The sequence below is a fragment of the Anas platyrhynchos genome, chromosome Z, assembly GCF_047663525.1.
Source record: "Anas platyrhynchos isolate ZD024472 breed Pekin duck chromosome Z, IASCAAS_PekinDuck_T2T, whole genome shotgun sequence".
Lineage (NCBI taxonomy): Eukaryota > Metazoa > Chordata > Aves > Anseriformes > Anatidae > Anas > Anas platyrhynchos.
The window spans coordinates 49,430,513-49,457,299 of record NC_092621.1 but is presented as its reverse complement, the minus strand read 5'-3'; the positions used below and the strand labels follow the sequence as shown (position 1 = coordinate 49,457,299).

Here is a 26,787-nt window from a genome sequence, read left to right as displayed (position 1 = left end):
AGGGAGTGCTCTGAAAGGAGTGGCAGGTTTCCAACACACTGCACTTTGCTGAAACAGGCCTTGCATGGCATATTTGTAATTTCACATACTTTTTTTGAAGTTGTAGCAGCAGCTTATGAATATTTACACACCACCCTCAAAAAGCCCAAGTTTTCTTCCTAAAGGACATGAAAGACTGCTAAGCAGTTGCATCTTCGGGGCAAATAGCTATCCACAGAACATTGTTAACAGCAGACTGAAACACACTCACATTCACACTCCAGGGGGACAACATTTTAACTTGCAGAACCAATTCCATCAGTAAGACACACGAGACAGATGATTCTCACATGCTAAATCTTTATTGTGCGAATGTTGTTCAGAGCATTTATTACCTTTCATAGACACATATCCCCATAAAAATTGACATTAGCAGTGGCTAGATTGATGGGCAACAAATCTATTTGCTAGTGATTAGCATGCATGCGGTATCTCTTGTGGTGCAAAAATCTTAGCCAGGAGGCCAGCCCAACTGACGACCACCCAGAATATGGAGGTGTACATGATAGACAGACTGCCCACCCTCAGGCCCTTCATTCAAAACCATCCGGAATCCATTGGTCAGGCCCAGGTTAGCAGCACACTTCTTGCCAACAATCATTAAATGCCCAAGAAGCTGGAGGAGAAAAAAAAAAAAAACAAAACACACAAAAAAGGGGGAGGGCAAGAAGGGAAGGAATGAGAGCAGAGAACCATTCAGAGAGGTCAGTTAGCCAATTCTAAGAAATTCAGCCACGGCTCTTCAAACTGCTGTCAGCCAACTGATATTTTCCAAGCAAAGCTATAAAGACTGACTAAGCATAATATAGAGGGGTGCAAAAAAGAGCTACGGATAACAGACTACAGAAGTAATGCAGAAGCTAGATTTGTCTCATGGTTAAAGCCCCCTTTTACTTCTTCAGGCAACATAAGTAGTTCAGGTGGAAAAACTTCTGGTTCAGGTGAAAAAAAAACTTCTTACCTTGTAAAGGTTTACAAAAATCTCTGTACTTAGTGTATATAGCTAAAGATGAAGTATTCAGGACCCCTCTGTTTAATCTCCCTTTACTGACCTCTCATCTGCCAAAAAACCCAAGCCCTGTTCTCCGTATTTAAGTACTACTTACTGTAAACAGTAGAAACAGACATCAGACTATACTCTAAAACAACAATGTATTTTGCACTACAAATCCATACCCAGGGATTTTTTTGCTTTAAATCAGTACTTTTACTGGACAATCTTACTTCCATTACAATTCTAAGCCAGAAGCAAAGGAATATCTAGTGTTTTATATATATATATATACATGTATATATATATGTATAATTATAACGTGAGAAAACTACTTTACCTCTTTGTAATGCCAAGAGGAAAAGTGGGAGAACCTACTAAATTCTGAAATATTTAGAGGTACAGTTTGGTGTGCAGAAAGCTTCAACAGTACTTACAGATTCATCAGAATCTTCTGCTTCAGATAACCTGACAATTGGCTTCTTAGGAATCACGAGGAAATGCGTTGGAGCTTGGGGTGAGATATCATGGAACGCAAGGCACTAGAGGAAGAACACACAGGTGAAAAACAATTTACTTCAGAGAAAGGTAAGAGTTTAAGCACATCAGCACGCCCCACTGAAAACACACTTACACAGATTATCAGATACCCTAAACGTTAAGTAGAGACCTGGGTTTTTCTAGTGACACACTACTCAAATTTCTCAGATTTCTACACACGAAATACCTGCTTACATGAATAGCAAACAATGATTTTTTAACGTGCTACTTAAAAGCTGTTGTCTTCTCAACAAGTTAACAAGCCATTAACTTAGTGACTTGTCATCTCCACGTAACAACTAACAAGAGCTGATGGGATACATATCTATAAAAAATGTACATTATAGCTTATTTCCCTCTCTGATTTCACTCTGTTCAGTAAAATAAATTGCAAACAGTTGCTAACCATATTCCATGAACGTCTGAATATTGCCTTGGTCAGAGATGACAAGGCAGTTATGCAGTCGAAGCCATATCACATTTCTGTTCTCAGTAACACCACGCATTTCAGAGAAAGACTATTTCAAAACACTGTATTAAGGGTGGACCTACTTCAAACATTCCCAAATTGAGGAAAACATATCCCTTATGGAACATCAACAACTGTGCGTAGTAAGTAGTTCATTTCCAACGAAGTTTGTTTAAGTATCGACATTAATTCAGACACCGCACGCAACACCTCATTAAACCACATTAAATAAATCTCAATGCAAACATTTACCTCCAAAAGCAGGATTCAGCGTGCAACATAATCAAAACAAAGAAACAGATGTTTACAATAAATTAGGAAGTTCCAATAGGTGGAGAAAGGGAAAGGGAGCTATGGCTGTTGAGGCAAATAGAGGCAGTAGAATCCAGTCCCAGTGCTGCAGCCACCACCATCTACAGATGCCCACACTGCGCATGCACTCCACTGCTTGCTGAGAGGGCATCTCTGACTTACCAACCACACCTCACAGCAAAACTTGCAGTAGGTACTGATTGAGTTGGAATACATGCTTGATGTTCTTCAAAATGTGCACCTTCTAGATGCTTTCATTTATCTGTGAATCAGTACCAAATTTCCTGTGCAATTCCAACTTTACTGATTTTTCAATCCTACTGAGACAAACAGTGTTAAACTGATGCTTTACAGAGGCCACTGCGTTACCTTGTCTTCCAACGGGTCCTATTTTAAAATACCACTAAGGAAAAGTCTGGTTTTAAACCTCTCTTGGTGAGCTGCTTTTTTTTCTCCTGAACAGAGGAGCATGGTAAAAAAGGAACTGGTAAGTAAATCTATTGTGCAAGTAATTACACATAGATCTTACTTCGGATTTAGCATCTCCTAAGCAATTTTTCTGTTCCAAGTGGTGCCACAGAGAGAATGCAAACGATGAACTGACTCAGGTAGTTTAATGAGCTGAACACCAGCAGCAAATAATTTGTTGTGGGGCAGACAGCAGAGGCAGTAGCTAACAAAGCAGCTGCAGAAGGCCTGACTGCACAGTCAATCAATTCTCACCTCGCTGAATTGTTTTTATTTTAGATGTGACTAAATCAATGCCGATAAGGCTTTATTCCAGAGAGACTTTGCACTTTTGATACATTTTTCTCTGCCTGCCGATTAATGATTACAAGTCTCCCTTTAATCAATACCCTCTCCTTGCAACCTGGAAACCCTTCGATCGATATTTTCTCCCTGGAACCCTGAAGGAAGGTTTCAGTACAGTTAACGAAGCGAATTCAAATTCAAATTCTCCACGAGCGCCTAACGGCACCCGGCGCCTAACGGCTGCCCCCCCAGGCCGCCCCTCCGCCACAGGCCGCGCCTCCGGCCTAACCCAGCCGCGGCCGGCCCGGCCCCGGCCCCGGCCCCGGCACGGAGCGGAGCGGCACCTGCTCGTCCTCGTAGATGATGTTGGCGGGGATCTCCTTGCGGATGATCTTCCCGAAGATGGTGTCGCCGCCGGGACGCGCCGCCTGCGCCTTGCTGATCTCGTCGGACATGGCGGCACCGCCTGCCCGCTGCCCGCCCGGACCGACCCGACCCGACGCGCCTCAGCCACGCCGCCACGCCCCCCGCGGCGCTCATTGGCCCGCTGTCACAGCGCCGCGGCCGATCCCGGCTCCTGATTGGTAGGTTCGCTTGTCTTTTAGGGGTCGGGCACGCCCCTCGCCCCGACGGGCTGCGGGAGCGTGAGCGCCATGCGGCGCGGAGGGATCCGAGAGGGGGTGCGGCCGGGGGGAGGGTGCAGCGGACCTGCGGGGCGCTGTGGCCGTCTTCGTGCGCGCCATCAGCGGCAATGCTGACTCGGCATTGGGAGGTTATTGTGTTAGTGATAATCAGTAAATTAGATTAGACAAGTGAGAAACTAAAAGCAAACTAAACCCACCTTCCCCTGTACTGCTCCAGCACGGGTCCCCCTCGGCTGGGGGCAGCTCCCCCCAGACCCCCTGCTCCTGCGGGGGCTCCTCTCCACGGGCTGCAGCTCCGGCCCGGGGCCTGCTCCTGCGGGGGCTCTCCATGGGCCGCAGCCTCCTCCAGGCCACATCCACCTGCTCCAGCGGGGGCTCCTCCACCCATGGGGGGGCTGCAGCGTGGAGATCTGCTCCATGGGGGACCCATGGGCTGCAGGGGGACAGCCTGCTCCACCAGGGGCCTCTCCCTGCACAGCCCGCAGGGGAACTGCTGCTGCCTGCCTGCCTGCAGCACCTCCTGCCCTCCTGCGGCCCTTCTCTTGGGAGCTGCAGGGCTGCTTCTCTCACGCTTTCACAATCCTCTCTCCCAGCTGCTGTGGTGCAGCAGTTCTTTTCCCTTTCTTAAATATGCTCTCAGAAAGGCGCAAACAACATCACTTGTTGGCTCAGCTCTGGCCAGCAGCAGGTCCCTTTTGGAGCCATCTGGAGCTGGCTCTGCTCTGACATGGGGCAGCTGCTGGGCTCTGCTCACAGAGGCCAGCCCTGCAGGTCTCACCACGAACACCCAGCACACATCGCTGGCTGAAGGCCTCTGGGGGTATCTGTGATGCACCCATCAAGCCGGGAGGTGGCTGAGTGGGACAGGGCCGTCAGGGAGCCATGGCAGTGCCAGAACCTGAACCTGGTGCAGCCTGACCAGAACCAGGCCGGACAGGGCTGGGGGGGGCTGGAGCTGGTTTTAAGAGCTTTTTTTTTTTTTTTTTTTTTTTTTTTAAGAGTTTTCAGAGCTTTACTGCTGTGCACAACAGCTGGTGTTAGGATAGGACATTTCCCCTCGCGATGCAGGGGGCGGGCACCTCCCCGCAGCCTCCCGCTCCCGGTCCCGCCCCGGCCCCGCGCCCCTTCCGCCTCCGCCCCGCGGCCTCAGAGCCGGGCGGCGCCATGGCGAGCCGCGGCCGGGTGAGCGCGGCGCGCATGCGCGGCGGGGACCGGGCACCGGGCGCTGGGGACGGGTGCGGGGTCGGAGGGGCGTTAAAAGGCGTTAACGTGGCAGATCGTGGCGCAGGGGGGAAAATGGGGGCGGAGGGGGTCAGAGCCTCTCACAGGGGTCTCCCGGGGGAATGGGAGCCCCTCGGTACCGCTCTGCAGCCTGGTGCCGGGTGTTGGGGTGGGGCTGTGGGGTGAGGAAGGGTGAACCCATCGCTGCCCCCAGGCTGCCTGAGGTGACCCTGGCGGGACTCGGTGTGGTGAGGAACTGACCAGGTGGAGAGAAATGTTCATCCAAGAATCCGAAATAGTCATAAAATGCGTCCTCTGGTGTCACCGCGTTTGACTCAAAGCTGTTTGCGATGGCAATCGTGTTATTTGCAAAGGTAGTGGAAGAATGTGGAGCTGATACAGTAAAAGATCTCTGTCCAAATAGCATAGTCAAATCGCCTAAAATGCATCAACAGATGAAGAAACTTCCTCACAGAATCTCCACAGCATTGGTTTATTTCCCATGATTTCAGCCACCTAGGGAATGTTTTTTGTTGGCTGTGAATTTTTAAGGGCATGGAAGTGAAAAGGAGTCAGCAGAGTCCACGTTCTCTGGTCTCATATGTACTGTATCCTCGACAACAGGGTACTTACTCAGGAATTATAAAGTGCTCCACTCCATGAGGTGAAGCGAGGTTTGAACTTGCTGGGTTTTGTAAGGTGTCCCTTAATAGCAATAAATTTATGGAAGCACTGCTAAACGGTTTGAAGGTTCTTACTGTTTCATAGCTTTTCTCTCATCTCCTCTGTCTTTTTCTGTTCCTGTGTCTCTGGACGAATTACCTTAAAATGTACCCAAGAGAACAGCTGAGCAGAGGGATGAGAGCTTAGATTAAAAATCTAAAAATGTCTTGACATCTGGTGGAAGTAAAAGCATTCAGAGATGCTTGCTGCTTCTTTCTCTGTCACTGAAAGACTGAAAGAAGAGACAGCACTTTTTCCTGGGCCCTGCTAGGATGTATTTATTGGCTGCTGTTCCACCATGGGCCTTTAACCTCCAGAGGGTAGGCTTGCTTACAGATACGAAGCACAATGATGTAAGAGAGGCATTTCTCAGCTATAGACCTGTGTTTCCTCTGTTTCCTTCAGAGAAATTTGTGGAGTACTGATTGTGAGAGAACAGTTCAAGTTCATTGTGAGATACTGAGAATTGTGCCTTCTAGTGGTGCCTCAGCGTAAGAGAAGTGCTAGAAGTAGCTTTAAAAGGTGTCACCTTAAAATGGGCTTTTCTTTTGGTACTTGTCACAGGTGGACACAAGGTCAGGAGGTTCAGAGGGTTTCTGTAATTCATGACAATCTGTGTGAATAAACAGCCCAAATTATATGCCTGTGAGCAGTGATTATCAATATTTTTGCTTTACATCCATAGTGAGATCTGTCTTCTCTACATTGTAAATCCTAGACTTTAAAGTGGTTGTTTTTAATGATTTTTTGAATTTACGGATCTGACAGTTACATTTAGAGAAATACTTCATTTTTGGGGGTTTTGCGCCATTACCTGTAGAAGGTTATAACCATGTATTACAGGGAGAAATTAAAAATACTTTTTCTAATTAATATACCATTTTGAGATCCTTTGAAAGTTCACTTTCTTTACGATGGCTTTTAAGTGTGAGAATACTTTATCTCTCTCTTTTTTTTTTTTTTTAATTGGAGAATATCCAGTAATGTAACCATGAAAGTCGTTGCACAGGTATTCTTGTTCTGTTGTTTGTATTTGATATTGGCACAATCAATATGTTTGCAAGAAAATATTTTCAGTATTATATCCCCACCATGCCAAATGATTACTTAGAAGTGTATTGCTAGTACTCTCTAGCATCTCAGATTGATTTGTTGCATCTAGAACCATCTAGGAATTTTAATTCCTTACATCTGCTTTGGCTGCAAGTTGTTTGATCAGGAGTTGAAGTCAAGTGTTTCAGATACTGATTTCATACCAGATGTTGTACTAAAAGGCAGCAATGTGAAAGCCACAACACTGTTAATTGCAACGTGCTTGTTTTAACTAAGAATCTTGCTGGCAAACAAGCTAATCTTATTGATGTTGTATTGACAGGTTTTGAAGCTTTTTAAATTGCTACACAGAACCCGGCAAGAAGTTTTTAAAAATGATACCAGAGCCCTCGAAGGTAAGATTGATTTTTGTGTGGTGGATGCTTACCTACCTTTCTGTGGAACTTCTTCTCTGCATGTTATATGCCTGAGTAAGATAGATGCTTACAGTCATTGCCGTGTCTGCGGAGACTTGATAGGGCTTCTTTGTTAATGTTACAGGGATGCTGCTGCACCTGTGCTCTTTTTACTAGGAGTGTAAAAGTGATGAAGGGACCTAATAATACTCCCTTTTCCAGAGGAGGTGATAATGCATAGTATTGACTCAAGCCAATTCTGCAGCTCCTGTTTGTGTTTAGCTGTGCTAATTCTTCTCTCAAGACCAGTGAGTATGTGATGCAAGAGCCAAAAATGCGAGGGAAGGAGATGGGAGTACTTCTTTTGTTCTCAGTATTGGCCTATGTCTATTTTAAGCAACTGTAATTTCAGTAGTAATCTTCCTGTCTCATCCAAACAGTCTTTTCAAGAGAAATAGCAACTGTATTCTGTTCTTTCTCTGTATTCTTTTTCCCATTTTTGGAAATTTGGGGATTTTTTTTTCCATTTCTTGTTTGTTGTGATAGCATACAGAGAAGACAAGCAATATGAAGCCATGAATGTTCTTTATTTCTATTGACTTGTTAACATAAACAATGCTGCTGTTGTGAGGGAGGATATATCAATGACATTTTATGAAAAATAGTTGGAGAGGGGAGAATTTATGTTCAGATGTTTTCATTCTTTTGTGAAATGTGTATGTACATATTTTGTAAGAGAGAAGAAGCTTAAGGAGTAGGCAAAACAACATACAAAGAGAAAACTCTTAATTATCTTTCGTTAAATGATTCCTTTCCACATTTTATAGACAATTATTGGGGAAACCTGTTTGTGTCCATAAACAGACATCCTTTAAATTGAAATAAAAAATCGACATTTAGATTCAAGCTTCTTAAGGAAATCATCTCTTTTTATTGAACTGTGGTGGTCTTCTGGGATTTTTTTTTTTAGCTTTTTTTCCCTCTTTCCTTCTCTTCAGTCCAACCAGAGCACGTTTAAGTGCTGGAGTTTATCCTCTTTATGTATGGCTGCCTTCAGGGGATAAATACTGCTTCTACAGTAACTGACATTTTAGTAATGGCCTCTGTATGTCAGTTCTTTTTAAAGCTCATAATGCTAGATGAGCAATCAAAGCACTGTATTTCACTGCTGCATCAGTCAACTCAAAATATGACATCACCTGAAGTCCATGGAAATCTTGTATTAAGACTTTGGACTGAGTGCACCAGGAAGGGAATGATACCTTTCTTTTAAGGGAAAGGAGTAGGTAGCCAAAGGGAAGTAGACGTAAGTCAGGTTAACAACCCCAAGGCAAATATAATGGTTGTAGGATTGTGAGCCTTGACAGTGACAAATACACGATTATGACTTTGTTCATGCTTTATTTACTTTGCTTATTTTATTTAGCTGCAAGACAAAAGATAAATGAAGAATTCAAAAACAACCAAAATGAGACATCTGAAGAGAAAATAAATGAGGTATTCATTTGTTTGCATGGTTTTTGTTTGTTTGTTTGTTTGTTTTTCCAGTTTAAATAAAAATACCGATAAAAGGGGAGCCTTTACTTAAAAGATCTCTAAATCAATACAAATGCTTACTGAGTCATTACAAAAGCCAGGTGAGTCAGAAAAGGCTTTTCCACAGATCTTTTTTATATATAGGATATCATAGAATTTCGCACTTACAACAATATATAGAGAGAAGGCTTCTTCTGGTATTTCAATATGCTTATTTTGAAACTTAGAACAATATTAGTGTAGTGTTTTATGTTGCTATTTTTCATGAAAATATTTGCTTTCCTTATAATACACCTGAGCTTTGTTCACTTAAGTTTACCTGTTTAGTTTGTTGTGCAGAGAAGCACAGAAAGAGAGAGAAGGTTTAAATAATCTGCACAGTTATTGGCAGAGACAAGAAGTTATTTGATCCCTGATTTGATCCCTCATTTGATCACAAATGAGGTGGCTTCTTTTGTAGGAGGTAGAGAACAGGCAAATGGTCAGGACTATTGTAACTCAGAGAGTTACATTTATACTATTGGGCCTTATTGGCTGTTTTTGTTCTTGCTTCTTTCCTCATGGTGCATTGAAAGGAATAGAGCATTGCATTACCTTTGTTCAGTCATTTTAACACATTTTACTGAGTAATTCTTTTAAATTTCACTGAGGTGTGAAATGAAACTTCTCTATTAGTTATTTCTAGTTATTACTATCTATTTGGAAGAATAATTTAGACATTTTCAGTAAGCCTTGTAAGGGGCTACATCTCCAGTTTCACTGGGTGCTAGTGTGTAGCTCTAACGCAGATAATAATGTGTTGTAAGAATGTGCTTCCTTCTGTCCCTTGCAGAAATAAGTCTAAATCTTTCAAACTTTATAGCATTTCTGCTTGTTGTCAGGCTCTAGAATTAATATTTCTGTGTTTATGTTCCAGGTACCTGCTTTGTTAAATTGTATGTTCTGTGTGTGATAGGTGTACAGAAAAAATACTTCCTGTAGTTTTTAAATCTATATTTGTTAGGAGTGGCAACCAACAAAATACATATGTAACTTCTTAAATCTGGCTTAGTTGATACATTGATTTAAAGAAGTCAGTGGAAGAAATTCTTGACTTTCATCAGAACTGCAGTATCCTAGAACACCATAGAAGCTGGGTGTTATACATATACTGTAGTGACTTGAATGCAGAAGAACCGAATCAAATGACCTACAAGACTTTTAAGAATCTGGAAAATTACTTTAATAAACACCAGGGGAATTACTGTTCAACTAACAAAAGTAAATGATGAGCAACCACTGTTCATTACTTTTCCAGAGTTGAAAACTGCAATATCTTCTAATATGACATCATATATAAAAGTATGTAGTGACATAAGGAGGTAGGAGTTACTGTCTGTGATAGGAGAATGTGAGATGCAGCTGCATCTACAGCAGTATTTTAGTTCAGAACAGGAGTGCACATTTAAAGTTACCGTGGTTGTCTCCACTTACTGTGATTTGGCTTCTTTTGGGAAGCAGTCTCAGAGTGCAGGAGAATTCCTTTAAGATGAAGCTGAAATGGAAGGTATGCTTCAAGAGCATGCAGTCTGGCTGCTAATCCTCATTGCAAAGGGGGAACCAGAGATACCTAGTCCAAACCCTTTAAAAGGGAGAGGGTGCATAGAAATTTTGTGCAGATGCCAAGTCCTCAGCTCCTACTTGTACTTTGCAAAAATCCTCTCCTGTTGGTACGCGCTACTTCCTAGTGTAGGCATGTCTCCCAGAGCGACTCACTTGTGCTAATTCATTTATTTCTGACGAAGGTATCGTGCAAACAAGTACTACAGTTCTGGTAATTGCTCAGCAAAATTGGCAAGGATTACTCTGTTTATCCTTTTGATGAGGGAAGGAATTCTGGGCTTTTTGCCAAATATTAATGCCTTTGCTAATCATGGTCCTCTATGTTTTTTTCATTAACCCTCAGTGTTCTTGTTACATTTTGCCCCTATGTTTGTGTCCTTATTTCAAGAGCAGGAATGTTAAAAGAGACAGCTTGTGCTTTCGTTAAAGGGTACTTGAATTATGCAATTGAGGCATTCACTGATACCTGCGATCATTGGAAAAGAGCTACTTTTTGTGGTAATTGCATTATATTTTATTCCTTTGCAGTTTTAATTGGGTGTATAGATTTTATACTGTTGTATGCTACTGAGCTCGTTTCCTTCCTCTCATGCTGTAGCCTGCATGTCAGCTCATTGGTACTCCATGACCTCCAAAGTGAAAGCTCTGTATAGATAGTAGGTAGCTTACTGAATAATAGAACTGACTGACTTGGGTATTTGAATAGCTCTCCAGTGTAGAAAATACCTTCAGGAATAATTATGTATTGTTTAAATTGCTCTTTTATTTTTTCCTTTACTAGCTTCTGAAAATAGCTTCAGATGTTGAAGTGATCCTCAGAACTTCTGTTATTCAGGCAGTTCACACAGATTCCGACAAAATATGTGAGTAATGCTGCTTGTTTAAAGATGTTTAAAAATGTTGTAGTTTGCTTAGTTTTCAAGTTTTATATGCATTTATTAGAGGGATAGAGAGGGCAGATGTCTGCCTCTTGTTCGTTTCTCTGCCTATACAGTATAGTACAGTATAATTTAACCAGTAGAAGTTTCAAAGATATGCATTTTCTACACAGTTGCTTTTTGGTTTTGTTTGTTGTTGTTTTGTTTTGTTTTGTAATATGGAAGCTGGTAGAAGAGATGCACAAACTGTCTTTAATGCCCTCGTGGAGAAAAGTAAGTTTTAGTTGGTACCTTAACCATTAGGAGCGACCGCAATTAGTTAGCAAGTCAAGTTGCATGTACTGGCTAATTGGTCAGTGTCTGTCTGAAGGAATTAACCACAATTTCTCTAGGTTTTTGCTCTGCCAAATACGTAGAAGCTGTGTGAGGAAAATTAACAAATGCAGTGTGTATGCTGCCTATAGAATAGCTTTTTTGTAGAGGATTGTTTTCTATCCAAAACCTGTTTTCTGACAACGTAAGTTTCAGATTCTTCATTGGAATATGCCACACAATGATGCCCTTGATGGAAAGGCCTATCCAGTTCTGAAATACTGACTCCTGATTTGGAAGTCCTCTTATCACGTAGGCAGACAGAAGAGAAATAGTAGGTTCAGTTTACACCAAACAGCTGTGTGGTGGATTATAGGAGAAGTCTTCAGGTGTATGCATCATTTCATTTTTCTTCTGTTTAGGAGGAAATTCTTTACTCAGAGAGTGGTGAGGCACAGTCTGAGGTTGCCCTGAGAGATTGTGGATGCCCCATCCCTGGAGGTGATTAAGACCAGGTTAGATGAGGCCCTGAGCAACCTGATCTAGTGGGAGGTGTCCCTGTCTACGGCAGTGGAGTTGGAATTGGATGATCTTTGAGGTCCCTTCCAACCCAAGCCATTCTATAAGTTAGTGGTGTTTGTACATCTTTGTGATTATTTTCAGGTTTATGTTTGGTAAAGTATTTAACACTAGAATAACTGTAATGATGAAGGGCAAAAATATGTCTAGACTGTGTTGGGAATGATTCTACAATGATCCTGGGCAGATGGCAGTAGAAGAGTAGGAACAAAGCAAGTGCATTTCATATCTTCCAGGTGTTTACAGCTGACAGCACCTCCAGAGCCAGGGATGGTTTCTGTTTTAGTTATCCTCAGGGAATTTCTTTATCGTGGACTTGCTTCCATCATCCCATGCAAATTTCTTGCATCTAGATGTTTTTATCAGAGAATTTACTATGGTTTGCATGGAGAATTGCTTACTGTAGTGCGTTTTGAGCGAAGTCCTGCTTATGAATCACTATCCATTTTCACCAAGCTTCTCATGGGTTTTTAAGCCCCTTGTTGCCTTTGGTTTATTTTCGTCATCTATGGAACAGCTTCTCTGTGAAAAAACAACTGAATGCTTGCGATCATTCTGTTACTCTTCTTTGCATTCTTTCCAGTTCTCCTGCATGTGTTCAGGTGAGGAGGGCATCAGAGCTAACTGCAGTCATCAGGCTATGGGAAAACCTGGCATATTTCATTTTTGGCTGTCACGTGCATTCATTTTAATTTCTAATGGTACAAGTAGAGTTTACGTTTTAATAACACATCACACATGCTACATGTTCTGATTCTTTTGATGTACTGAGTGCATAGCATATGTTCAAAACTTAGGTTTTTAAAGGAAGTGGGCATGGGAAGAGCATTGATTGTCGTCTCTTTTGACCTTAGCAGAGCTTTCAGCACTGTCCCCTGTAACATCATAAGAATACAGTAATAGAATTGCCCCTGCCTGATTTTACAGACTGCTTGGAGAAAAGGTGATGACAAAGTTTTCATGGTAGATGGAGGTCTTTCAGAGTCTAGTACTAGCCAAGAAAACTTTGTCATCTAGCAAGAAATGCTACAGGGTGTATTTGACCTTATGAACACAAAGGATGTCATTATGCAGTTACTTGCCTATTAATTTTTTCTCTGTATGTTTTGGATAGGTCTAAGCTCTGCTTCTTGCTATGCTTGATATTTCTGTAATAAGAATAAAATAGTAATTTCAAAACAGCCAACACAGTTTGAGAGCCATGTGTTTTGTGTGTGTTTGGAATATATATATTGAAGTGAGAAATATTTAATCTTGACAGGTAGTGAGTCATAAGTAAAAGATCAGGAATGCTAGAAAAGTGCAGAGCATTATGTTAAAAGTTCCCAGAATAAGAATGAACGCTATTAGAAATGTCAAGAGTGGGTAGATATTCCTAGTTGTACAATTTAATTATACAGAGAGTATTCAGTGAAGCTGGAATTCACGTTTACACCTAATACAAAAAAATCATTTTTAATTTTACACAGTAATTCATAAAGGTCATGGCAATGAAAAAATATCCTTGTGGCCAGAAGCATGTTATTAGTCAAAATACAAAAAAGCAGAAATGAAACTAGATGTACAGTTTGATATTGTAGTAGAAAGAGTAAAAGCAAATTTCCTTCCAGAGAGAATATACAGACATTTATACCGCGGTAAATTGATCAGTAACAAAACATTAGTTCCTAAGTACCACTGTTTGAGCAGGTTTCTAGTGTATTTGTGTCTTTCCTAAGAATCCAGCTTTGATTAGTCAGATAGGACTGTGATAGAGGCAATTCTAGTATAGCTTTTACTATAGTATTAATGTCACTGGTAGTAGAGAGTGTGCCATTAGAAATTTCCTGAAACCATATCCAGAATTTTAAGGGAGTTGAAGTGATTGTCACCACAGTTTGGTAACAGTTTATGCTGAGTAGCATGATTAGTGGGGTATGTGCCTATACTGAGTGTGGTTTCCATTGCTGCTCCATTTTTTAGAGTATGTCGTACTGCTGTTTCCATCTTTGCCTCTTTGTAAAGAAGAAATGTCTAAGATTAAAAAAAGGAAAAAGTTGGAAGTGGGACTTTAACTGTCAGTTCTGTCCATGGATAGCTGTCTAGAGGGCTTCTTAGTTTTATTTTTCCTTTCTGACATTGCAAGCAGAGTTTTGTCTGTAAAAACAGTGCTTAGAACACTTGCATCTTTAAGGAAGTGGTATCTTTTGGCTTATTAACTGTGCTGTCTTTTAACTTAAAGCAAGCATGTACATGATGAAAATAATCACCTTCTTTTTACTCCCCTTTGCTTTTTGATACCTGCAAGCCAATTTACAGAGGGAAGTGCCTCTGTAGGTGTATGAGTCCACTTAAGTAGTAAATTGAACAGGTATTCATTTCCAATACACCTTTGATTTAAAAAGCTCTAGTAGAGTAAGGTCAATCTTCTGATCCTTAATCACTTGGACTGTATAAACTTAGTAATAATTAATTACTGATTATTTTTCTTGCTTCATCAAAAAAAAAAAAGGGGGGGGGGAAGGGTGTTTGAAGTCATTTGTTCCGTCACATGAAAGAAGAGAGGGGAACAAGAAACTAGACAAAGTATGTTTCAGAAGCCTATTGCTGCCGTTTGTTTCCTTAACTGAGTTTATAATCTTTTGACTCTAACTTTTTGTATTTGAGCTGACAATATATGATTTAGTTACATTTGCTGTTTTTCTTTCTCTGCAATCCTACATTTCTGGTCTTAGACAGTGAGAACAAATATTGATTGGTAATGGGAACATTTTCCCTAATCAAATGATACCATTGTGTGCTGTCATAACTTTAGAAACAGTGCACAGGGCAATGTTACACTTTCCAAAAAGAATTTGGGACTGCAGTGTGTAGTCAAGTTTCTATTTACTGGTAAATTAGGTTGAGCTTTCCTCTCTAGAGATAAGACATTTTCATTTAAGAGCTTGTTAGTCCCATTAGACAACTTTTCTTTTTTTTTTTTTTTTTTCCCCAAATGATCCAGTATGAGTTATGTTACCCAGCATGTTCAATTCTATTCTTTTCATTTTAACTTCTAATGGTACAAGTAGAGTTTGCATTTTAATAACACGTCACACATGCTACATGTTCTGATTCTTTTGATGTGCAGAGTGCATAGCATATGTTCAAAACTTAGCTTATTTAAGGAAGGTTTAAAAGTTCTTTCAGTCACTATCTGTTTGTACTTAGTGTTTTTCAGTGCTTCACATCAAATTCTGTCTTTTTTATTTTCTGTTATCTGTTCCAGCTGTGATATGACTTGACATAAGATTAATTATCAGTCTTTTCTCTGTAAGAGAAACAGAATTGCAAGTTTATTTCAAGGTCTTAGAAAGTTATTTAGTGGATTGCTGACAGTCCACAAAGGCAAAAAGAACATAACCTTAAGGAAATCAATTTTCTTTCTTACAGTACACGGGGTATCTGTACTTGGGACAGAATGTTTGTCATTGCACACGTGCACACACGTACGTTTGTACAGGTTTGCTATATGCTTAGCTGATGTCTGACTTAGTCAAAGTACAGCATTATGATTTATTTGTGCTTTAGTTTGTACTGCTTGAGCAAATCTGACACAACACAGCTCTTTCCCCTCAGGAAGCAAGGACGGGCTGATTTCTAAGAGCTAAAAGGCAAGAACTGATCAGAAACAGGTTAAAGTGATGTGTATTTAGACAAACACTGACCTCATGCAGTTCTGTGAGGATATAGCAGGCATAATTGTCATTTGATGCTTTCTTTTCTGTTGTCCTTTAAAGCAGCTGTGACAAAATGATTGTTACAGATTAGATTTCAGGAGGTTGAAGTGGAGGGCTATGCCAAATTTAGTCTTAACTTTGGGAATTGTTGCTGTAAACATAATCTGACTCAGGAGTGTTAAAATTGCCATTCTCCCTCTTGTTAAAAGCTATTGCAACAGTTTGACATTTTTTATGAATTATTAATGGTATTAAAATATTTTCAGTGTTACTAAAAGTAAAAAGGTGAAGGAAATATGGAAATAGTCTATCTAGCAGAAGGTAAAAGCAGTATCATTTTGTCTTAGATAGTTACCATGATGCTGCTTGTGTGTGTACCAGAAGTTTAATTCTTATTTTACTAACATGATTTTTTATTTGTAAATGTTAAATCAACTTTATGATTTTAGGTAATATTTGCCATAAGATGTTATTTCTAATAGTTCTGTGTTTTGTTTTTGTGTTTTGTTGTTGTTTTTTTTTTAACAGTGCTCATACCCAGGAAGGATCTGCTGCAAGACAATACTCCTTACCTTGATAAACCAACAAAAAAGCGTGAATCCTGAGGAGAGTATGCCCTTCTCCCCAGTATGATAATATCTGGTTATAAGACGTGAAAAGCAGCAGTAGATACCTATCTTAACTGTTTTTCAAGTTTTAAATTTTATTATTATTGCCAAGAACATGGACTAAAACCAAACCACCAGTTTTACTGTTTATGATATCATCGTGGACTTCTGTTGTGGAAGATACTAATATTTCCACAGAAGCTTGAGACACACAGTTCCCTTAAAAAAAAAAAAAAGCATACATAACCATATATATATATGTGTGTGTGTGTGTGTTATGTATGTACTGCTGAATTGTGTTACTTCATCCAGGAAGTTTTTAATTATGATACTTATCAGACAGAGATTGTTTCCTAGCAATCCAGAGTTTTTGGAAACTAAATGCAAGTGAAATGCAGTTCTTAATCCTGATATTTATAAGTTTATCATCAATCATATACTGCTTTGAACTACTGAAAAACTATCTTGTGGAGCTTACCTTTAAGTTTATGCTTTGACCCAAAAGCATGATTTCTGAAGTTGTTGTTAACTGTACACTAAAACACTGTAATGTTTGAGACTTCTTAAGGTTGAATAAATTATTCTGGTGTTGCAGATGGGAAAGCGTGTGTAATGTTTTTCTTCTGGCTTGCACCTTTGAACAATCGGAGTTGGCAGGGTTTGAGTTTGTGGTTGACAGTAGAATAAGAGAATTTAACCATAACCTCACGTCAGGATATTGCTGTAGATATCAGGGTCTGTGAGTAATTTTGTTTTTGTTTATCTTGTGATTACAGTATTATAGTAACATAATGAGGCATTTTCCAAAGGCAAGTGTCTTGTTACTTAGTTGCAAGTGACCTGACTTGCCTAGACTGAATTTATGTTGTTTTACTAAGCCCTTATCAATTATTTTATTTATTTATTTATTTATTTAAGAAAACTCATTTGTTACTCACTGAACTCACCACAGAATTTTGTTCACTTCCATTTTAATTGGAGCCAGCCATACAGTGGTACACAGAATCTTCTGTTAAATCAGTAGCAGGTATTGCGTTAGGATGTAAGTGTAGTAACACGCAGGAAAGAGGTAGCCAAATACTAACATACTACACTATTTTAGATCCAAATTAACTTACTTCATGAGTATCAAAGATGTCAGTATCTCATATATCTCCTGTATTTTCCAACATGGACTGTGTAAAACAAAAAAATAAAAAAAACAGTGCTTGAATCAAATCTTGCCCTCACATAGTGTGGCAACAGGGCAAGTTCTTCTTTTTTTGAAACTATTGCCTCCAGCTGCCATGTGCAGCATAGCCACCAGTAAATACATGTCAGTAACCCTCTTTCAACTGCACTGATGTTTTGTGCATCATAGCTAGAAGTTAGCACACAAACGATTGGAGATAGAATGAAATGCCTGCTGTTCTTTCTGTTTGCTGTGGTCTGGAGGCTGCAGTACAAAACAGATGTGTTGGTCTGTAGCAGATGTGCTGTTGTAAACTCTTGGTGTCACTTTCAAAAGGACAAGCTGTATTATACTTTGGTTTTCCATCCCTCTGGAACTTGCCTTTTTTACTTAAGGAGCTTAAGAGAGGAATAAGCAAGGGAGAAAGAATAGAAGGTAGTTACATCTGCAATTAGGAGACAAAACAGAACATTACCATATGCAAAGTGACTAGTTTTTAAGTAGAAATAATTTAGTTGTGTTTTGGCAAGAAGGACAAAATATCTAGCCATTAAGGTACAGATCCTGTGCCATACTGAAACTAGGAGACAATTCTTCTCTGGTAGAGCCATCCCTTTAGGGTAGAGAAACTGTGTATTAATGATGTTACCTTTCAGATTGATTTCATAAAACTGTGTGTTGGGAGGTCTTTATTCTTTTGATAATGATGTAAAATAGTATTGCCCATTACCATGCAAACTATGTATTGAAAAACTCAGTGATGCTAACAGTAGATGGCAGTGTTTTCGCGTGATGTTTGAAGAAACTGCAAGTGGAGAAGGGATTTGCATGTGACTACTACTTTGCTATTGCTGTGCTGTTATGTGTTTATTAGGTTTTAATCTTTCGTATGAATTGACACATGAACAGCAATGGAAATAGCAAATCTAGAATTCAACAGGCAGTTGTTTCATTTTGCCTACATCCTGAAAACTCAGCAAAAATACAGAATGTGTTACAAGAATAATGTACACAGCTGCTGAAAATAAAGAATATGATCAAAAAAGTTGACAGAAATCAATGGTCATAGGAACAATTTTCCTTACACTACTGTGTAGTATATTTATGGTTCTGGATATTAGCATTCCACGTTCCTGCTGTCCTGGGTTCATTGGCAGCAGAGATGAACTGAATTTTCAAGTGCTGAGATGAAGAAAATTTAACTGATAGACAAAAGACTACTAAAGTAAAAGAGTGATGGTCCTATTAGTTGTTTGTGGATTAGCTGGTTTAAAGGCTGGTTTCGGGTCTATTCAAGGTAGCCACATGCTTAGTCAGAGTTTGATAGAAGAATTGTCACCTCAGTGATTGCATTTAAGAAAATTCAAAGCACTTCTGTTTTTGACATCATCTACAAGACGTCTGTTGCAGCCCTCAGCCCTGGCACTCTCCTTGTGAAATCTTTTTGTGTGCATTGCAGCTTTAAAGAAAGCATTAAATACAGCCAAGCAATTTCTCCTGTTTAAATACTACATTTTTTTCATTGTTCTAACCACCTCTACTTCCACTTTATTTATCGTGGCTTCTTACCTTTTCTTTTTTTTCTTCAAAAAAAAACATAGTCTTTCAGCATACTCATAGTATGTTTGCTGCAGGCTGAGATTCACAAAACAGTGACAGATTTAATCTGTGAATTGATTTTGTTTGCATGATAGGATTTGAGTTGAAGTTTTTAAGGTCTTCAAGTGAAGGTGGTTGTGCTAATTTAGCAGTGCCAAATTAATCCTTTTCTCTGTGCACTTTGTTAAAGGAAGCATTTAGCTGCTATTTTTACAGGGACTGCTGTTGTATACCACAGCGTGACTCCACAAGAGTCGATCTAGAAGTAGCGTTAAGAGTTTAATCTGGAAAAGTGGCTTGTGCTTTCCCTACAGTGTTGAGTACTTGAGCAGTTTTTCAGGCAACATGAGATGAAAAAACCTACGACAACTTCAGTGACTAAATCTAGCATTAGCATTTTTTAGAGGTCGTGCTAGCTGAAGGTGCAGAATACTACACGGACAGCATCATCAGTCATGTTTGTATCATTCTGGACCTGTAAATAAAGTAATTGAGCTTCAAGTACTGGCAGTTCTTTACGCTTCCTTTACAAAAGGGGAAAAAAATATTGACAACTGCTAAAAATAAAGGCTGACCAACTTACAGGAAGATCTGAGTCCTAGTACTTCCCTGCCTTAGATAACTCTTTCCAAACTACTCACAACAATTTATCCTAACCTCTGGAATTCAATAGGCTGTCAAATCGTAGATTGTTAACTTTATTACTTACGGAAATTATTTATTTCACTCAAAGGACAAATTGCAACATGAATTCATTATTAAGGCTGGTATTTTACAGCTACAGAGGTCTGATATTTTGATAACTCTAGTAGAAATCCAGTGATCTTTGAAGGCAAGTGTATGTTGCCAGTATGGGGTACTTTAAACTTGTGACGTAAACATCCGGATCTTTTGAATTCTGTTGGAAGACTGCACTATTGAAGTGTTTATGAAAACTTTATTCACTCCTTTAAAAGCTGATGTTTCCTGTGACTTTGCATTTTCTTCAGCAACAGTAAATTCGGTGAGAGGAAAAGAGAGGAAGGGCATATCTTTATACTTCAGTAAATATCAGTAAGTTTAAATAATCTTTTCTTTCTATAATCCTTCAGCTTTCTATCTCACCTACCCAAAAGCATATGGCTTGAGTCCAGGACTAGTTAGGATTAAATAAACAGCCCCTGAAACTAAGGTCTGTAGAAGCTGGGAGGGGGATGGTGTTCCCTACATTAAGCCATAAAAAAAAAATGGAAACAGTTCTCCTGTTACATCTGCTACTGTAGTAGTTGCAGATGTAACTGTAACCTTCTCCCTGAGGTCAGTGGCTTTATGCAAAGGTTGATTCACCTGCCCCTGAATTACACTTACCAGATGAAAGACATCTCCGGAGCTGAGCATGAGAATTCTGTTGTTCTGCTGTCCTTGCAGTAGAGCCTTGGTAATGAAAAAGAGCAGAATGTGACCTGTGTAATACTCTGTACCTTTTCCAGACAGTATGTAAAGGAAAAAAAAAAAATCAAAAGGTCATTACAACACTTCCTTTCTGTTCCAAGTGTGTATTTAGGATAAAAACCTTTGTTCTATTTGCTGTCCATGTGCAGATGAGACAGCGTTGATGTTCCTGTGAAGATTTTTATCTTTCCATTCATACATTTTCTGTTTGGAAAGGCTGCGTTCTTGTTTTGTCCCACAAGTGGGGACAAATTACAATATGCAGAGGTACAGCCTGAAGTCAGTTTTTGGTGGGATTTTTGAGGAGTCAGCACAAACTCAGATCGTGGAAAAACAAGTGGTTTTAAAGAGAAGAAACAAGTTTGCACTTTTCACAGTTAGCTGTGTCTGACTATGTCACAACACAAAGAGTATGGCCTTCAGACTGTAATTCTTTTGGATGTGATTTCCAAGGCTAGAGGCAACAGTTTGGCCGACATGGTATAGTGGAATTAAATAGATTTTAAGCATGTAAGGTAGGAGAAAATTCAACATGGAAACTTAATGTGGGACTAGCGCTGTATCAGTATGTTCTTAAAAAGAAAAAAGCTCTAGAAATTGATGTTCATTGCACTGTCTTTAATGCGTGTTTAGAGAAATCACAGAGAGAGTCTTCAGGCAGGCAGCACGATGTCAGGTACACTGCTCACTACTGTTTTGCTTTAGCTGCCGCATACAAAGTCAGTTTAAAGAAGTTCTGACTACAAGGGCAGAAGACCTAGGACAGAGTTATAAAGGGCATGCTACCTGGCTTTGTTGGAGTGGAAACTTTGGTCATGACATACCAGTTACATTAAATGACAAGTCAATGACAAAAAATGACAAACTAAATGACAAGTGATGGCATGTAGTTCAGCATCCTTCCCGTTCCCCTGCAGTGTATTTGTAGTTTGCAATTCTGCTTTAAGGTGAATTTTAAACTTTATTTCACAATTTTTAACCACATTTCACTGATATGTTGCAACCATAATCTCAAGAGATTGAGGCCTTGAGGTCTTCACAAAATAGAGAGCTGGGTGATCACCAACCACATCAGTTTAACAAGAGCAAGTCTCAGATTCTGCTCTTGGGAAGGCACAGCCCTGGCTGTACATACTGACTGAGGGATGAGAGGATGGAGAGCAGCCCCACAGAAAGGGATTTCGGGGTTCTGGTCAATGGCAAGTTGAACATGAACCAGCAGTGTGCCCTGGCAGCCAAAAGGGCCAGCCATACCCTGGGGTACATCAGGCACAGCACTGCCAGCTGGTCAAGGGAAAGGATTGTTCTGTCCTGCTCTGCTCTGTACTGGTGCAGCCTCACCTTGAGTACTACTGGGTGCAGCTTTGGGTGCCACAGTATAAAAAGGACAAAAAACTGATGCAGTCCATCATCATTTGAGGGCAGAGGACCCCAAAAATGCTAGAAAAAAGTGTATGTATTAGAAAAAATATATTAAAAAAATAAAAATAAAAATAAAAATACTTAATATGTTGTTTCTGGGATCAAGAAATCCTGTAAAGCTTGCTACAGATTTCCTCATCGTCTTCTTGTATGGTTCCATTTGTTCAGAACTTAATTTTCAAGCAGATGAAGTGGTTACCTAAGTAAGTTATTTAAATATACATTAACTCAAACCACAGAAGTTAGGTCAGGTGATCTCTGAACAACTTCTAAATGCCACTCCCTCTACTACTTGTCAAAGAAAAAATATATAGTGAGAACTGAATTTTAAAGAAAGAAAAAAGCACAAAAACATCTGAACTAAACTGCCTGTAATGGCTGGAACAATTTTAAAATTTAAATCCCACTTAATAGTAGGAAAACAACTTTTGTGGGAGTAATGCAAATTTTAGCAAGAACAAAAGAATTGTTAAGAATTTTCTTATTTTATGAACTACTTAGTGGACTGTTATATTTGGAAACCACTGAATGTTAGTGAACAAAGGTGCAAAAAGCTACCATAAATATTTATTAAGCAGATCAAGGAAGAATGTTTTATAGCCTTTCCAATGTGAAATTAGGAATAAACAGCAATTAGCTAAACAGTATTTATTCCAAGGAAGGATCTGTATGCATAAGGAAATGTAGAGGAATGAGCTTTAGTTTTGGCTGGTGTAAGACAGCATGCTTTTGCAGTGTGAATACCCTTCAAATGCATGCCTTTAGAAAGAAAGGTAAGACTGGGATGGTTTGACATCCTATTCCTGGGGCTAAGAAGGAGGAAAGAAAATAAAGTCTGGGTATTAAGAAAAACCTGGAATGTTCTCATTGGTGGCAATTAGAGCCTGCTCAGCATATCTTTGTAGTGAAGTATTGCCTCCAGGAAAGTGGACACACTTCTTATTGGGACATTTCGGGTCACACCTCCCACAGTACTAAGACATACACAGGATGCACATTGGAATGAGTAGGAACGACAATTCATCTGGATGCTGAATAAATAATAGGTTGTACCAGCTATACTGTATGTACGTTAAAATAATTCAGAAGCAATGTGCTCATCCACCCTTGTGGCACAAGCAGCTGAAAGAAAAAGATTGTTATGCCTGTACCATTGCTTACCAGGGGAAGGGGAAGGGGAAGGCAGAAATTGTGCTGCACTTACTTAATTGAGTGGGAATATAACCCTATGTAATAGTAGACCCTTAGTGTCCATAGAGCAAATCTTCGTACCAGGTGACTAGGATAAAAACTCCGTGAGCCACTAGGCTTCTTTTTTCGTAATAGTTTATTTATGAACATTGTGCATTTGACTTCTCCTACATGTGCCCTTCAGGAAGTCTTTTTTCTTTTCACAGATGCTGTCAAGTGCTGTCTGTTAATATTGTATTAACCTGGGTTACCTAATCCTTACCCAGCAGATGGCTTCTGCATATTCTACCCATGAAAAAAAAAACTCAGCTAGAAATCTTCAGCAGGCACTCTGCTGATATTTCCACCAAGCTAAATGTGTGGGAAATGTGCTATATCAGTAGAAGTGTTCACATGGTTGAGGCTCACTTAGTAGCTGTTTCAGGGCTGTGAGAGAATTTCTTCTAAAGGCTTAAGCTCTGGTTCTGCTTACCTATGTAATGCTGCCCCATGGTAAGCTTTGGCTTGCGTACTGTAATTACAGCAGTCTTAAGACAAGATACAGAGGTTGATGGGTTTTTCTGCCTCTGCTGACCTTCAAGGAGTTAACAGCAGCATATTCTGTGCCAGATGGCTGTATATGCAACAGGTAAATCATATCCCAAGTCCATTAAAACCAGAAAGGCCAGAGCTTCTTGTGCCCTATCTTTAACCATCAATCTCACGACAAGGAAGTAGAAAGAATCTGAATGGAAATACAGGCTTACAACCCCAGGGTGGGTAGCCCTCAACCACGCCATTACTGCTGCAGTAATGGGAGAGGACTTTTACCAAGGAGTGTCTTAACCTCCTTAAAGCATGACTTTATATGAAAATTCCAGCAATGCTGCATATTACAGTATGCTGCAGTGCCTAAACGCTTGCAGAACTGGCAGCTTATTCTGTAATGGTAGCTTGCCAGGGAAATAAGGAACTTGGGAGCGAATCTCCCCTGCCTTATGCACAGAAGCAATCCCATTGAATTCACCTCTGTATATAAAGCAAGTAGGATGTGGCACAATCTTCTACATGAGCCAAGCTCATGTACGTGCTGGGTACCTTTGGTAAGTAGTAGGTTAAAAGCAATACAGAAGTCAATAGAAAGGGTGTGTGACCACCCTATTTCTGGACCCATTTTAAATCCCCACCCCGGAGAAGATTGGTATAGATCTTCACCATGGTGATTGGTTTATTTTCAGAGAATAGCTCTGTGGCTTGTATCTTGAGTTTTCTATCTCTACTGACAAGGCAGCTCTTACCAAAGAAGCATATGTGGTACAGTTAAATATATATATATAGGGGATTTTAACAGTCCAACAGGATACAGTCATTGAAGCATCTGCAGAGAGCACTGGTAAAGCCTTCAGTTCTTCTACCCTGCATTTACATACAGTATTTTGGTGTGAAGCAACAAGAATGTCAAAGAAATTCAGCAAAGGTGCAAAGTACAACCATGCTGCTGTGAACATGCTGCTTCTAAAAGCAAAGTTAATTGCAGCTTCAGTTGTTTCATGGTCTTGGCTTGTTGTGCTCATCTTTGTGCCTTTAAGTGTAGGGTATTAATGATTTTACAGATTCTACCTGACTGAAGGAGTGATTTTAAAAATGTGTTTTGTTTTATTTTTTGAGCAATAAATGTAACGTAATAAAGTATTCTAGTTTTCTCTCCGTTGGTGACCACTCTCAGGTAGCCTTAGATGGACACAAACATGTCAAACAAAAGCATAGGTGTTTTCTGATTTTCTGTCTGTGCATTTATTGTATGTAACAAGATATCCTTGTAGAAAAGACAGGAAAACTAAATATGTGAAGGGAGAATAGATCCAGCTGTAAGCCTGATTTTAGAAGGGCTCTCTCAGAGCTTGAAGTGACAAAGTTTTCTGACCAGTTCCTGGGGGCTTGAGGAGGGCATGGAGGCTGTGGGAGACAGATTGTGCTCCAGGGTGAGAAACGGGACCAGGCACATGTCAAGGATTTCTGGAAGGATGGGAATGCTTCTCGGTACCTCTCCCCAGACCTGTGGAGATCCACAGCGGGTTTGTAATGTGTACCAGTGGCATAAGGGTTTCCTACTTGGATTTTCTCTGTCATTCAACCTAGGTGAGTGCAGTAACTTGAGGATCAGTTGGGAACAGACAATTATGTGATGATACCAACCACAGAAACTCCTGTTTGTTTCTTTCCTCCTTCAGTGATCCAGCAGCCTCTGGGCCCCTGTAGCCCTTCTCATGGCACAACTGAGCTGCTTGCAAGCCATGTGTGACTCAGGAAGCCCAGATTCGCCCCTGCTGTTGCATTAGGTGTCGGCAAGTACTGTTTGTAAATTGCAAATGCTGTGTGATTTACAGATTATGGTGTTTGCATTCTGAAGCCAGCATACAGGGTGAGGACCAGATGCAGTCATTTCCCCGAAGATCTCTTCATTATTCCTCCCTGATAACAGCAGTACTCCAGGCTAGAAACTATTTTAGGGAAGGGGTTGTGGCTCTTTTTTCATTTTCAGTGTATTCTGTTCTGGAGGCAAACTGCCAAAGGGGTTGACTGCATTCTACTTTGAATGTCAATAGCGAGAAGTTAAGCAAAAGAAGTGCATATCTGCTAGGGTTTGTGCATGTCACAACTGAAAAACTAGTTACACTGAGTGCATCAGTGGAGGATTTTTAATCTAGTCTTTGTAGGCCAGGTGTTGAGGGCAGAGTTGTAAGTAATAAATGGGCAAAGAAAGTAAGAAGAAACTATGTGTAAAGTCTCAAAATGTGTAGTCTTTTGAATTTAATTATTTAGTGATATTCGTCTGCTTCCTCATGGTCTCCAAAAAGAAAAATGTATTGTTCAGACCATGCTTTGCAAAGTCAAGAGCTGTTGCATAAATTAATAATGGTTACGATTATTTATCATTTTTAACAGTACAAAAGCAAATGTCAAGGTGAGACCTTAACATGTAAAGAAAGGTATGATCACTGCTTTCGGGAGAGTATTAATTAATTTAAAATGTAATGCAACAGAGGCAGAAATGGAGCTGTGTACAGCAAGAACTTGACCTGACTGCTCAGCCTAACAACAGAAAGTTTTATTTTAGGACATGTACATACATTCTGTTAACAAAGTCACAGGAACAGAGATTGAAATATGAACTAGAAACAGGAACCCGGGGAGATATTTTCTTGAAGAAACAGCAAAACAACAGAGATGGTTCGGAAGAAACTGAGGGCAGCAGCTGAGAAAGCCGTGACATGAGGCTACCACCCCAGCGGTGTGCAGGGTGAGGTGGGGCAGAGGCTCAGTCTCTGGAGAGGAGCTGGCTTACACCTGGCTTGGAAATGGATGCATGAAGAGGGTCAGACAAGTACGCTGGTGGCCCCAGAGAACAGTTGCAGGATCTGCTTTAAAGTTTAAAAGGCACTGGTGAGCCAAAAAGAAAGACATTTAATTAATCTTGGTAGTGGGCAGCTGGAACTGATACTCTCGGTTTGGTTACTAGGACAGCAGAAAGACAGCGGGTCTTAACATCTTAATTACAGAAAAGATGTGTGTTTTATTTCTTCATATTCTGCTTATAGCAATGGGTAAGTGTTTCAGATAACATCTCCTCTCTGGCCGTG

At 40.2% G+C, this 26,787-nt stretch overlaps 2 protein-coding genes across 5 annotated transcripts in view; one reads left to right on the top strand and one right to left on the bottom strand.

The window, feature by feature from the left end:
* Nucleotides 1-322: 322 nt before the first annotated feature.
* On the bottom strand, nucleotides 323-3,579 carry HINT1 (histidine triad nucleotide binding protein 1). Its single transcript, NM_001310809.1, is given in 3 exon segments — nucleotides 323-655; nucleotides 1,468-1,572; nucleotides 3,449-3,579. Coding segments are annotated over 3 exon segments (381 nt in total). The 5' UTR covers nucleotides 3,560-3,579; the 3' UTR covers nucleotides 323-490.
* Nucleotides 3,580-4,778: 1,199 nt separating this feature from the next.
* Nucleotides 4,779-26,787, top strand: part of LYRM7 (LYR motif containing 7) — an 85,418-nt gene continuing 63,409 nt past the window's right edge. Inside the window, exons 1-5 of one of the 4 annotated variants that reach the window (XM_038170338.2) lie at nucleotides 4,779-4,930; nucleotides 7,068-7,140; nucleotides 8,567-8,637; nucleotides 11,060-11,141; nucleotides 15,459-16,246. In XM_038170338.2, coding sequence (XP_038026266.2) covers nucleotides 4,811-4,930; nucleotides 7,068-7,140; nucleotides 8,567-8,637; nucleotides 11,060-11,141; nucleotides 15,459-15,556 — 444 coding nt within the window. In that variant the 5' untranslated portion in view covers nucleotides 4,779-4,810 and the 3' untranslated portion in view covers nucleotides 15,557-16,246. The other 3 variants (XM_038170340.2, XM_038170341.2, XR_005261608.2) reach the window with 3 other exon arrangements.